This window comes from Fistularia commersonii, chromosome 30 (assembly GCF_037954325.1).
Source record: "Fistularia commersonii isolate RoL2024-O1a breed Wild chromosome 30, RoL_Fcom_v1.0, whole genome shotgun sequence".
In the NCBI taxonomy this organism is placed as follows: Eukaryota; Metazoa; Chordata; class Actinopteri; order Syngnathiformes; family Fistulariidae; genus Fistularia; species Fistularia commersonii.
Genome location: NC_141313.1, coordinates 10,932,230 through 10,945,219, shown reverse-complemented (window position 1 = coordinate 10,945,219; position 12,990 = coordinate 10,932,230). Strand labels below are relative to the sequence as shown.

The following is a 12,990-nucleotide window of genomic DNA, read 5'->3' as shown; positions in this document are numbered from 1 at the left end:
CTGTCCCAACCCTTCTATCGCACGCCGGTTACATGTTGTCTCTTTAACACCATTAACAAACCAAATTCTTTGTAGTTGTAAAATGACTTGACAATGAAAGCAATTCTGATTCTGATCAATGCCAAAGGACATTCTTTTCCTCTTTGTTAAATTAGCAAAAATTAATAGGGAATACACTGAACATGAGAAACCTAAAATAAAAAAAATAAATAAATAGACCTATATAAAAATACCTATATCAATAAATAAACAAAATAACAGGCATTTATGTAACAAAGTAAAATAAATGCGTGCATAAATACGTTAAAAAATATTGCTGCTTCTCTAGTGAGCATTAAAGCTGTTGTTTTGAAGTGGATTTAATGTTTATTGAAAAAGGTTGTGGACAAATGTTTTGTGCAATGGAGTGTGATGTTTAATGGCTAAAGACTCGTTCCAGGAGAGGGTGAAGGGCAGTGGAAGTCCACGTCTGCTTTTAAAACCTCTCCTTATCCGTGCAGAAATTAGGCGAGGCTGTGGGAGAAGAAAACACTCAGTCTGAAGGCTGAGTCAGTCTGGAGAGGGTTGATGGAGGCTGAAGTCATCGAGCTTAGCCGGAACCCTTCGCTCTGCTCTGGGACGAGTGTGGAAATGTGACCGCCAGAGAAACTCGCCCCTTGATTAATTCATCGACGCTCCAAAGGCAGGCAGTGGGTCGGTTGTTGATCGGTGAGCGGTTGTTTGTCTCTGGGCACGTCCTTGTGATCCATGCCCTGGTCCAGTCCGAGCAGGGATGGCCTCCGGCGCCGGGCTCCAGGAGAAGCCATGTAGACTATGAATGAAGAATGTTTCATTGCTTTATGGTTCTGGAGCTCTCAGCGCCACCTGTGGACAGATATATTTGAGCAGGACTTTCTTCCTGTTTGTAAGTAGAGCTTCTGTTGGTCTTCTGCTGAGGTGAAAGTCCGGAGGACACCTTCTGCACCTCACTGCTAGCTGCAGCAGATGGTTGCCCAGCTGTTCGTACCCAGGGTGACTTCATCTTTGCATGAAGGGTGTATATCTACACCTATATCTACAACCATATATCGACAACCATACATTGACAACTACATCTACACTTACATCTAAAACCACATATCTACGACCATATATGTACACTTACATCCACAAGAAATATCTATACCAACATGTACAACCATTAATTAATACCTACATCAACACGTACATCTCCAACCATACATCTGCAACCATACATCTACAAGAATATTCTACACCTACATCTGCAACCATATATCTACACCTACAACCTTATAACTACACCCACAACTACAACCATATATTGACACCTACAACCATACATCTACACCTACATCTACAACCATATATCAACACCTACAACTATACATCTAGACCTACATCTACAACCGTACATCTGTAACCATACATCTACAAGAATATATCTACACCTACATCTGCAAACATACATCTACCACATACATCTGCAACTATACACCTGCAACCATACATCTGCAACCATACATCTGCAAGAATATATCTACAATTACACCTACAAGCATACATCTACACCCATACATCCACAACCATGTATCTACATTTGTTTCTACACCTAGATCTACAACCATGTTTCTACAACCGTATTTAAAATCATATATCTACACCTATATGATCTACAACCATATGACCATTTCTACACCTACATCTGTAGCTAAAGTGACAACCCCAACCGTACATCTACATATCTATTCCTGTACCAATGAATCGAAAACCTGATCTATTTCTATCCCTGTTCCTGAATCTATCTATCTATCTATCTATCTACCTATCTACCTATCTACCTATCTACCTACCTACCTACCTACCTACCTACCTACCTACCTACCTAAAGATTGTGTGTGTGTGTCAGTGAAATCCACACTAATCTAAGGATTCTAAGCAGGGTTCCTCAGAAGGTGTCTGTAGATCACCAGGTGAAACACAGTGACTTATTATTTCTCCACTTCTGAGGTGTGAGCTTGTTCCTGCTCCTGGATCCAGATGTTCAGATATCTGGATCAAAGCTGTCCTGTTTCGATAAACATGGCAGAGGCAGGAGGTTCATCTAGTTTTAGAAAAATAAAACCACATCCACCTGTTCAGTGCCAACAAACAAATCCACATTAAAAATATTAAATTTCAAATGTATCAACCTGACAACAGCAGAGGGAAGAAGTTGATGGAGTCCCATCAGAGGACGTTAGGGAACCAAACCCTGTTCTTCAGTCCAGAGCAGCATGAAGGCTCTGGTCTCCTGACCAGAAATGGTCACACACACATATTCATACACACATGCACGCACGGACCAATCTGGAGCTTCACAATGATTTCTGAGATTCAGCACCATCAAGGTCACTGCTGCTGCTCTGCGTTTAAAACAGATGAAAAAAAGGCGGAATAAAAGTCAGGAGGCAAATTAAGACCTGAAAGACCGACTTCTGGGCAAAATTGAAATCCGACATGACCTTCTCCAGATGCCCTGGAGGATGAGGCCTCCTGAGGCGGGGAGAGAGTTCCCCATCAGTCTGAGGCAGATTGAAATGCATCGTGCTTCTTCTCAGGAAAGATGGTGTCGCTGCTTATTGGCGCTTATTGATGGAGGAGGAGCCGCCAAAGCTAAAAGAACACACACACACACACACTAGCGGCAGCGTTCTTTGTACCAGGATGATAAAAGCCTGCACCCTGTTGCTGATGGAGCTGCAGCAGCTCCTGATCTCATGCTGCTGCTGACATTGGAGGGTCACTGGACACACACATGGATCCTTAGCAGCTTTTATAGATTTATGGAGATCCCCCCCCCCCTCTTTTTTACACCATGCTGTGTGTGTGTGTGTGTGCGTGTGTGTAGTCTTGGGGTACTTTGTACTTCTCAGGTTGCTAATAACTGCCATCAATCATGCTGAGATTCTGTCTGGCAGGTGGAGTTCAGGAAAAAGCTGAAGGGTTTCCCTGTTAGGCCTGCAGGCAGGGACAGCCGGGGGAATTCAACCCGTCACCTGGACTGATCCTCTCCCGTTTTGCCGTGCGTGACGAATCCGACGTGCTTCTGCATGGAGAGATGATCCTGCTGCGGTCTGGATCCTGGTCTATCTTTACATTGTTACAGAATATTTCCCAAAGGCACCCCCATCCTCCCAGGGTCAGGCCCTCATCAGACCCAGGGCTTCTTGGGGTTTTAGGGCTGGTGATGAAGCTGCTGTCAGTCATGGAGTGAGTGGGTTTTTGGTCCAGGTAAAAAGAGAAAGGGGGATTTGTGTTCACTAATTGGTGATTTCTGTCATTTATTGGCGTTTCTGTACATTCCGGCTCCTGTGTTGGTGAATCTGATCAGTCGATGATCTCGCTGGTTTAAGGGAAAAGTTTAGCTTTTAGGAAAGTGACCGTCTTTGTAGCGTAATTGCCTCGTTGGTGGATCAGCCTTTTACTCTTTTATGGTCTATTTACTGAATATGTGCATCTGTTTGTACATTTAATTAAATGACATTTTAAAAAAAAAAAAGCTTACCAAGCACACCAAAGTGTGGGACACGTTTTCCGCTGCAGCCACTGGATCAGCCCTGAGAACCGATAATGGCTGGAGTTGATTTCCATGACATTTAGCCTGGAAAGGTTTTCTCAGCAGACACTCTCTGTTTTCTTATTTAGCAGAGGAGTATGAACACACACACACACACACACACACACACACACATACACATACACGGTGTGATTAAACGCTTGTGTGGCAGCAGGACCCTGCTGTTCTCTGGATGACCCTCCGAGCTTCTGAGCTTCTCCCACCTGGGGTTCAGCTGAGGCCCCCCCACACCCCCATAAAGACAGGCAACAGCACTTATCACTGGAGATTTAGCAATTTAGCCATCAAACCTCTTGCACGTTCACACACACACACGCAGCTCGGCCCTCAGATATCACCAGCAGAAGGTGGGCTCAGGTCAGACCACCATTCGTGTGTGTGTGTGGCAGATGATGCTAGAAGTATAAACATATCTTCTGGAAGGCCAGGGGTCAGATTTGATAGGTGCTTGTGAAACGGGTTTTGAAGTGAATCCACCTTTTTCCTTCTGAAAGGCCATGCAGGTCTGTGATCAGAGCCAGAGGGATGTTCTTGCGCCGCACTGTGGAAAACATCCTCGGGGGACTGAAACTACGCTCAGGCATATCAATTCTGTTCCAACAGCCAGGCCATCGTTCGCTCTGAAATCCAAAACACCGACCATGTCTCCTCTGACACACACACACATGTCCTTCACTCAGATATGAGGGAAGTCGTGTGATGATCTGCAGAACTTTGTACCCGTCCGGGACAATGACCGTGATTCCCGGCAGAAGCAGCTGGTTTGGGCGTCTCCGTTGAGCAGACGTCCTTCTCGTGAAGCAGAAGGTTGGAGGCGTCGTCGATGTGCACCTCCTCTCGCGCCTCCACATCAAAGAGTGCGGGCGATGGCGGGGATGATTAGGAGTTTGAGGGAGGGTTTGATCCTGGAGGCCGGGAGGCGGTTGAAGATGATAAACACCTCCCTTGTCTGGTGTCCATGAACACGATGATAATTGCCAGTCGCTAATTCTTTCTAACTCCTTGGGCATCATTAAGATCTCTGTTGGATCCTTTCATCCACCCTTCAGACACGGGTAGCGGTGATCCTTGGGATCTTCTCGCTGCCCTTTTTTTCTTCTCTCTCTGAGCCGATTTTAGATTTCAAGCCTAGCTTTGACCACCAGCTCGACTGCAGCCTTTGTTTTGTAGGAATGAATTATTGCTAATTAAACATTAGCATAAATTTCTGGCCGTGTGGAGCAGAAGTAAGTCCACCGAGGCCGTCCAAATTAGTTTGTGAGGTTAAGAAGATGCAGAACATCTGCCGGACATTCAAAGATCAGACAAACGGCGAGAACCGTATTTCATTTTCTCCAATCTGAGGACCTCGGTTTGGACGGAGGCTACGGAGGAGTGTAACATCACGTCACTCATGGTTGGGGTAGAAGAGCCGGGCCCTCCAAACATCTCTGAGAAGAAAGCAGCTGCAGGTTTCCTCTTCATCACTGCTTCTTCTCAGAGCCGAGCTTGTCACCCATGGATGGTGTTGGATGTTCACGTCTTCACACAGTCCTGTATGTAGATGGTTAGATGTCCACGCTCCTCACTGATGCATCTACGAACCTCCTGACCAGATAAATCTGCCCGAAGCCACAAGTGCCTGAAGGACATCTGTCGTTGGCCTTCTGCAGTCCTCAGGTTCCTGTGAAGGGTCAAACCTTCTGACATCCCAGCGGTCTTTTTTGTAACATGTAAAGCTGCTGCCCACCAGCCACTCCCGTGCCTCTCCTGGAGGCTCTCATTGAGGAATAATCGTCAAAAAATAAGCTGACTATTTGCTCTTGAAATGTCGATCTGGATGTTTAGATCGCCACGCAAAGGGGGCTTATCAGCAGCGGGCTGATGAGTGAATCAACCTTTCATCCTCAGCCGCTCTTCTGACTCCAGCACTAATTTCATTAGCTGAATGTTCCCTCGCTCTGGTCGAGGTTCTTCACGCCTCTGAGTAAAACTAATTGGGTCGGAGAGGGATAAATGAGGTCTTCACTCCGTGGCCATTGGCTCCTGCAGACGTGTGGACTTTTATGATGCCTCCACTCCAGTCAGGATATTCCTGGTCTCAGGAGGACTGCTGGTGTGGGAGGTTCCTCACTCCCGTCTGGCGAAACATCTCCTCTCCCTTTTAGATAATCCTGTTTCATCCAAAGATGAGGTTTTTGCTGATTTCAACAGAGGTGTTTGTCCCGAATACGCCCGCGGAATTGATGGACCGCCACAGGGGAACACCTCGGTAATCCCACACCTTTGGGGAGTTTGTGATGTTCGGTGCGTGTGTGTAGTAAGTCTTGGATGAATTTATATTTTAAAGGTCGATTGTGACTAATTGGACAACTTGGTCCTTTCCTCTAAATACCGAAGTTTACTTCTCTCCTCCCTGGAGGAGCAGACTTCCTCCTGCTCCTCCTCCGGTTACCTGGATGCTCAGGTTACCTGGATGCTCTGTTTGGATGGAACAACTCAGACTGGAAGAGCAGCAGACGTTCCAGATGACCCCACATCTCCTTGCATTTTTTTTTTTTTTTTAGAAAAAAATGCTCGAGAGTATCTCAGGTTGCCATAGAGGCGTTGTGTCAGCACCCTGTCCTGCAGGTGAAGGTGGATCAAGCGTGTCCATTCCTTGGTTGCGTGTCACAGCTGGCAGGATACTCCGGTTGACGGACGCTGAGACTGAAGGTATCTCCCTTCCTCCCTCCAGGCTCCTTCATGATGGTGAACTCCTCGCAGTACTACGGGGGTCAGCGGGCCCAGCTGCTGCTCCTGCCCCTCAGCGAGAACGACACCCACTGCATCCAGTTCAGCTACTTCTTGTACAGCCGTGACGGCCACAGCCCCGGGGCCCTGCAGGTCTACATCCGGGTCAATGGGGGCCCCCGAGGCAGCGCCGTGTGGAACGTCTCCGGCTCCCAGGGACGCCAGTGGCACCAGGTGGAGCTGGCGGTCAGCACCTTCTGGCCCAGTGACTACCAGGTCAGACACACACACACACACACTGAATGTCCATGCAGCTCATTATCACATCTTTTAAATGTCTTTTTAAAGGTTCTTTTACCCAAGAAAATAAATCCTGAATTACTTTCACTTTGAAGAAATGAATCTTGAGCAAACACTAAAGTGTGTGTTTAAGAGGTATAATTACAGTTTGGGTTTCTGTGTGTGTGTGTGTGTGTGTGTGTAGTTTGAAACGCGGCTGTAATTAATGGTGGGTTTGCCTGCAGTGAATCAATGGCTCAGTTTGGTGTGTGTTTTGTTGCTGCTACATTATTGCTCTGTAACTCCGGCCTTCCTAGTGACTGGATGCAGCTTTAGCTCACATAATTACCATCAATAACTCTCCCTATAAATCCCTGACACACACACAGACACACACACACACACACACACACACACACACACAGACAGACAGACAGACAGACACAGAGGACTTCACATGGGCGTTAATGAGCAGGTGAATTCTGCTGCAAAGGATTGACTGGATTTGCTGAACAGTCAATTGTCCTCAATTCCATGCCCCCCCCCCCCACAGTGATGTGCATGTGTGTGTGTGTGTGTTGGGGGGGGTTGCTTCCATAACCTTGGCGCACTCTTGGCCCCGTCTCAATAAATCAAGAGCCAGTTAATGAGATTAGGGGCTGGGAGATCAATGAGGACCTGGTCTCCTCCTCTGGAGCCAAACATCAGCCCTGATCTCAAGTAATGATTTCTTCCTCTTTGCTCGGACATGACTCGTCTGCTGTTTGGCTTCCTGGAAGAGACGGGAGGCGAACGGTGCGGGGCTGTAGAACACCTGGACGCACGTGCATGAGCACCGTCTGCTGCGGAGGCGGTTTGTGTCCGAAGCCCGTCCCGCGGTCCTCCCCGCATTGATTCATTTGTCCTGGATGTTCAGATGATGGGCAGCGGCTAATGAAGCTTGAGACCGAGAGGCTCCCAGAAGGAGGGAGGCTTTGTGTTCCGCTGTTCTGAGGAACCCCCCCCCCCTCCAACCCTCACCTCAGATGAAACCCTCCACCCGCAGATCCGGAGCAGAGCAGGGCCGCTGGCTGAAGGTGGTGGTCCAGATTAGATGGAAGTATCTAGCGAGCGGCGCATCCTCCCCCCCCGGGACCCACAGACGGCCTCAGAGATACGTGGGACCACGGCCGGAGGACCTCTTGCGTTCAGTGTGACACTTTCAAATGCGACATTGGTGATTGTGGTGAGCTTCTCATGTTAGCGACCAGGGGCTTTGAGATGAACCTCCTGCAGAACCAGATATCCTGCTCTTTCACCTCAGGATTCACTACACAGCCATTGGAAAATAAATAGATTGATAGAAAAATAAGTACAGTAGATGAATGCAGTATCGCCGCGATCACCAACCGACTGGGTCGTCTGAGATGGACCTCCACACAGCAGCACATGGAGGTCACTTCCTCCGTAAAACATCTGGGATCAGTGTTTCTTTGAGGAACGTCAGTCGTCTCCCTTGTGAGAGGAAGATAAGCAGTTTCCTTGATCCGCCCCCCCGCGCTGCTGGCAGGTGTCAGCATTTAGTCTCTCGGTCCAAACGTACGCCCGCTATTGTGGAGCTTCTCCTGGAACAGCGGCCTCGGGGTCCATAGCTGCTCCACCTCCTTTGTTCTCCTTATCACATCTTCATTCCCACCGCCCCGGCCCTCTTATCAGCCCATCTCCCTCTGCTTTTCTCTCTATTTTAGAGTTTCTTCTACTAATCCTCATTTTAGGTCACCCGGGCAGCTGAGCTCTGCAGCAGATCTCTGCTCAGGTGCTTTAAGTCCTCATAAGAGAGGTGTTAGCGGGTCGGCTCAGGTTCACTAATTGTACTTTTTCAGCCCGCGGGCTGCTCTGCAGCGAGAGGTAGCGGTACCGGGGCTGGGAGCCGTCCGGCAGGGGAAGACCGTGGACCGCTTCATGATGCAGCACTTCGGTTCTGAGCCCCACAAAACCCACAGAACACACACAAATCACTGAACCCACGGAATCCGGGGAAGCCACCCTCTGCGCTCCAACAGCTCACACACTTACATGGTCATGATACCTATTAGTCACGCAGATATACTCTGTGTGTGTATAAACATATGCGTATATATATATATAAATATATTCTATTCTATTCTATTTCTGAAGGCCATCCCATTCTTCTTCTAGCCATAAAGAATAGCAGAAGGGCTCAGGGACCAGCACCCACACCTGGCCCACCTCCTGCCATCTTTATAGCCTGGTTCTGAAGCCCCAGGCTATAAACCAATAGCTGGAATACACACACACACACACACACACACACACTCACACACACAAACTCCCAGAAGGAAGCTAAAATAGGCAGAATTCATCTCCCAGAATTGTGTGACCATAAGACTTGTCCAGTTTCCCTTCAAAGAGACAGAGACAGTAGCTGAGCGTAATGGATGTCTTGGTGTGAGGACGCGTTAAAGATGAGCTGAGCTGAGTCAAAATGTCCGTCAACGTCAGAACGGCGTCAAACAGCACTCAGATGTTGTACGGGAGCAGCCTGGGCCGGGAGGCTCCGGGATAGGGACCCGGCCCGGACGTCTTCATAGCACTTTTACGGCCCGGCACTTAAACCGCGGGCCGTAAACCAACGGCAGACACACACACGCGCGCAAAAATACGGCATTCAGCATATGCCTTTATGTCCCCGAGCCCCATCTTTATGTCCAGGCTGCTCACAGAAGATGGCCAACCAATCGTACGCCGTTTAATCCAATAGTTTACTGGCAATATGGATCAATGCAAGAGCCTCGCTGCGCAGGAATCAATCCAAGGAACAGGGTTGCTGTTTGTTTAACTTGTCCCCCAGCGATGGCATTAAGATGGGAAATTAATTGAAAGTCCCATGAAGATTGATGACTGCACACACACATACACAGCTGTGACATAAAACTGAAGCTACAAACATTCATTACTCAGCAAATATCATTTTAAACCGAACTCTTTACTGCTACAACTCTTATTTTAATGTGCTTGCCCCCCCTTCCACACACACACACACACGTGCCATCCCAGGGGTAGATTATGGATTTGACAAAGACCTTGGACTCCAGGATATGCGTGTTAAAATGCTCAGTGGTTTTGTTTTCGCAGATTCCTGATGAAACATTATCGCAGCCAATTCTTGGGTTATTGTCATGAGCAAACAGTATGTGACACACACATACACACACATTCTCCCCCTCAAACTGGTGTCTCGCTGGCCAAAGTCCAGCTGCTGTCACTGCAAGGAGCAGTGAAATATCACTTTTCTCACGTATCGCTGAATAAGGTGGAGCATCTGGAAGTTAAGAATCCAGACGTGGCTGTCAGATGTTGTTGAAGGTCCAAACAAGATGTCATCTTTACGCCCAGAGAACATTTAAGAATGCTGAAGCAAGGAAAGAAGAAATGAATGAACGAAGGAATGAAGGGATGAGGCTCTTGTTTTGATATTTATTCAGAGATAAGGGTAGTATTATTATCAATGTGATTGTTCTCCTGGACAGATGTGCTTGGATGCTCCTTTAGGTCCTCTGCGTCCGCTACCATGATGACCGTTTAAAGCGATCTCGGTTTTAAAGTCCCGTCTTCTTGCTTTGCTTGTGTTGGTTGATGTTCACGTTCCACCCTGAGCAGAGAGAAATCTTGCAGATGTTTGCATCGCCACGGCCGACTGAAGACCGGCTTCTCGGTCCTTGTTACTCCAAGTCATCTGGGCCTGTGTCTGGGAGAGCCCCCCGGAGAAGCTGAGGGATGAGCGGGGCTCCGGTGCGTGACGGGCAAAGAGTTAATGCGTCACGAGTCTCTAATGGCACGTCTTAAGGCTGAAAATAGGAAAGCGAAGGAGCGCAGAGACATCTACCAAGGCCTCAGCTATTGATTGGCCTCTGGGCACTTGGAGCCTGACGGCTCGTCCACAGTGCAATCTATTGCTGGGTGCACGGCAGAATGAAAAACCCTCCCGTAAAAACGACTCGGGTAAAAGTCAGATTAGCATTTCAGCAAACATATTAGACGGAGAAGTCCCCGGAGAAGCTCTGGAGGCAGAAAGCTCTGCAGAAGAACTGAAAATCAGACTCTTTAAAACCCTCCGCTGCTTGTCCGACACGAGGAGGGACCTCAAGCAGTTCTCATCCACGGCCTGGGCAGACCAGTCCCATGTATACACACACACACACACACACACACACATGATCAACAGTCAGAAGGACATGCTGGATGGATGAAAGATGCTCATTCACCCGTTCCCTCGGATACATACAAGCTGGCGACAGAGAGGGAGCTGACTTGGAGAGGAACGTCGCCCAATTTTGACCTTCCAGAAGGTCCTTCATCAGCATATTGGACCAACATGGAAGAACAATCACACATAAATAAATATGAATACAAACTAACAACCTCAATTTTACATGTGAGAAACACTCCAAGTCAAAAAGGAGTAAGGAAATTATTTTTAAGACTATTATTATTATTATTGTTGTTATTTCATTATTGAGCTGATTATAAGCCGCGCCTACTCAAAATAACTAAATCCATGTATACTCTATGTGTCTGTAAGCCACAGGTGTAGCATGAGATCTATACACAAAAACATTTTTTAACTGTTAATTAAATACATACCGGTAACATCCACGAAAACGCATCGATAAAATGCTTTTTTCCGAGCAGTGTCTGTAACACGGCTGATGAAAAAGATGAATAAGAAATAGCACAAGGGAAAGTCCATCCATCCATTCATTTTCTATCCCTGCTTTGTCCCACTCCAGCTGATCGCTATCTTGGTCTTCCTCCTGCGCGCTTAAACCGTTAAAGTCGTCTTCTTCGCTGTCGGAATTGAACGGCCTCAAAATTTCACGGCCATTTCATCGCCCCGATGCGACAAAGCTAAATGTTTTGGTGGCGTGAAGCTCGTTCGCTCCAAAAAAAATTCATAAATTAGCTGCATCGTTGTTTAAGCTGCACTGTTCAAAGCCTGTGAAAAGTAGGGGCAATTACAGGGGTAGGAAAATTGTCGTAGTTGTTCCAGTGGCAGGTTTTCTCCACCCGATAAGGAGTGCTGGGAAACCTGTCCCGTGTGGATGTGGCGATGTCCATCTCCCGGCCGCTGAAGGTGCATCTGCTCATCCGGCTGTCCTCTGTCTCCACAGGTCGTCTTTGAAGCAACCATTTCAGAGGAGCGACAGGGCTACATCGCTTTGGACGACATTGTGCTGCTCAATTACCCGTGCTGTAAGTACCCGCCGACCCGCTCCGGACCCGAGCCTCCGCAGTCGCTTCCGGACTCCTCCTCGCAATCCGAGCCTGTATTCAAGCCTCCCGTGATCATCGGCGGTCCGTCACGGGGACATGTCGTTCCACTCTGGTTGGGGTCTTCTGGCGTGGGCCACAGTGTCAGCCAGCAGCAGACGCACTTTGATTAGAAACTAGGTCACAATGTTCTCTTTGTAAAATGCCTTCATTCATCCATCGGTGGAGGTGATGCAGGGTGCTGGCGTGTAAGATCTCTTGCTCCCTCTGTTCTTGGTGCAGATCAACCTGAATCAATGACGCTGCAGATGAGTGCACAGGGTGGTTGTTCTCTCCATCCTAATGAGCAGATCCATGCTGAGATAATGCGGTGAGAGAGAAAGTGACATGGAGCTCTGACAGCCGGGGAGCTGAGACACAGTCATGATGGCTTCAGAGAACTTCGCAGGAGACCAATTAGTCCGTAGAGCTGGTAAATCCACTGCGTGGGGATATCCTGTAGCTTCAGCTGTAGCTAGGGGTCGGGAGCTGTGTGTATGTGTGTGTGTGCACTCAATGGAGAGATCCGGTTGTCCACCCTGACAGAAGGTTCCTGATCAGATAGGAGGCAGTATCTATGAGGGCATTTGTGTTTGTCTGAACATCCTTCAGTGTGGGATCTCTCTTCCCTTCCCTTATTTTTGAAGCTGAGGTGTTTTTGTTGCCAAATGTGACAGGCACAAAGATCTGCGTCCGTGTTGAAGTTGCAGATGATCTCGAGGGTCTTGTGTTGTAGTTTAAGTCGGCCCAGCAGCTCCCGGCCATGGGGAGATCCCGCGCAGACCTGCTAATTTCTAGGCAGCTCTTTGAAATTCCCTCAGTTGCGTGTGAATCCACTCTATGGATCCCACAGGAGACCTGCCGGGCTTCCACGACCGCAGGTGTGAGGAGGTGATGGCATTAATCGCACGCATGCAAGAATCCCACCTGCTCCTCTGAATCCCACCATCACCGTGTTCCCCGTCACGGCCCTTTTGTTTGATTGAGCAGCGACTCTGAGCAGGCACTGCACCACTCTGCTACTCTATACTATGTACTACTATCTACTATGTACTACTATATACTTTATACCA

At 48.1% G+C, this 12,990-nt stretch overlaps 1 protein-coding gene across 5 annotated transcripts in view; it reads left to right on the top strand.

The window, feature by feature from the left end:
- ptprua (protein tyrosine phosphatase receptor type Ua) overlaps positions 1-12,990 on the top strand; it is a 128,747-nt gene that overhangs the window by 58,540 nt on the left and 57,217 nt on the right. For all 5 annotated transcript variants that reach the window (XM_086177786.1, XM_086177789.1, XM_086177788.1 and 2 more), the window contains exons 3-4: positions 6,333-6,604; positions 11,779-11,860. In XM_086177786.1, the coding sequence (XP_086033912.1) occupies positions 6,333-6,604; positions 11,779-11,860 (354 nt within the window). The remainder of the gene's footprint in view (positions 1-6,332; positions 6,605-11,778; positions 11,861-12,990) is intronic.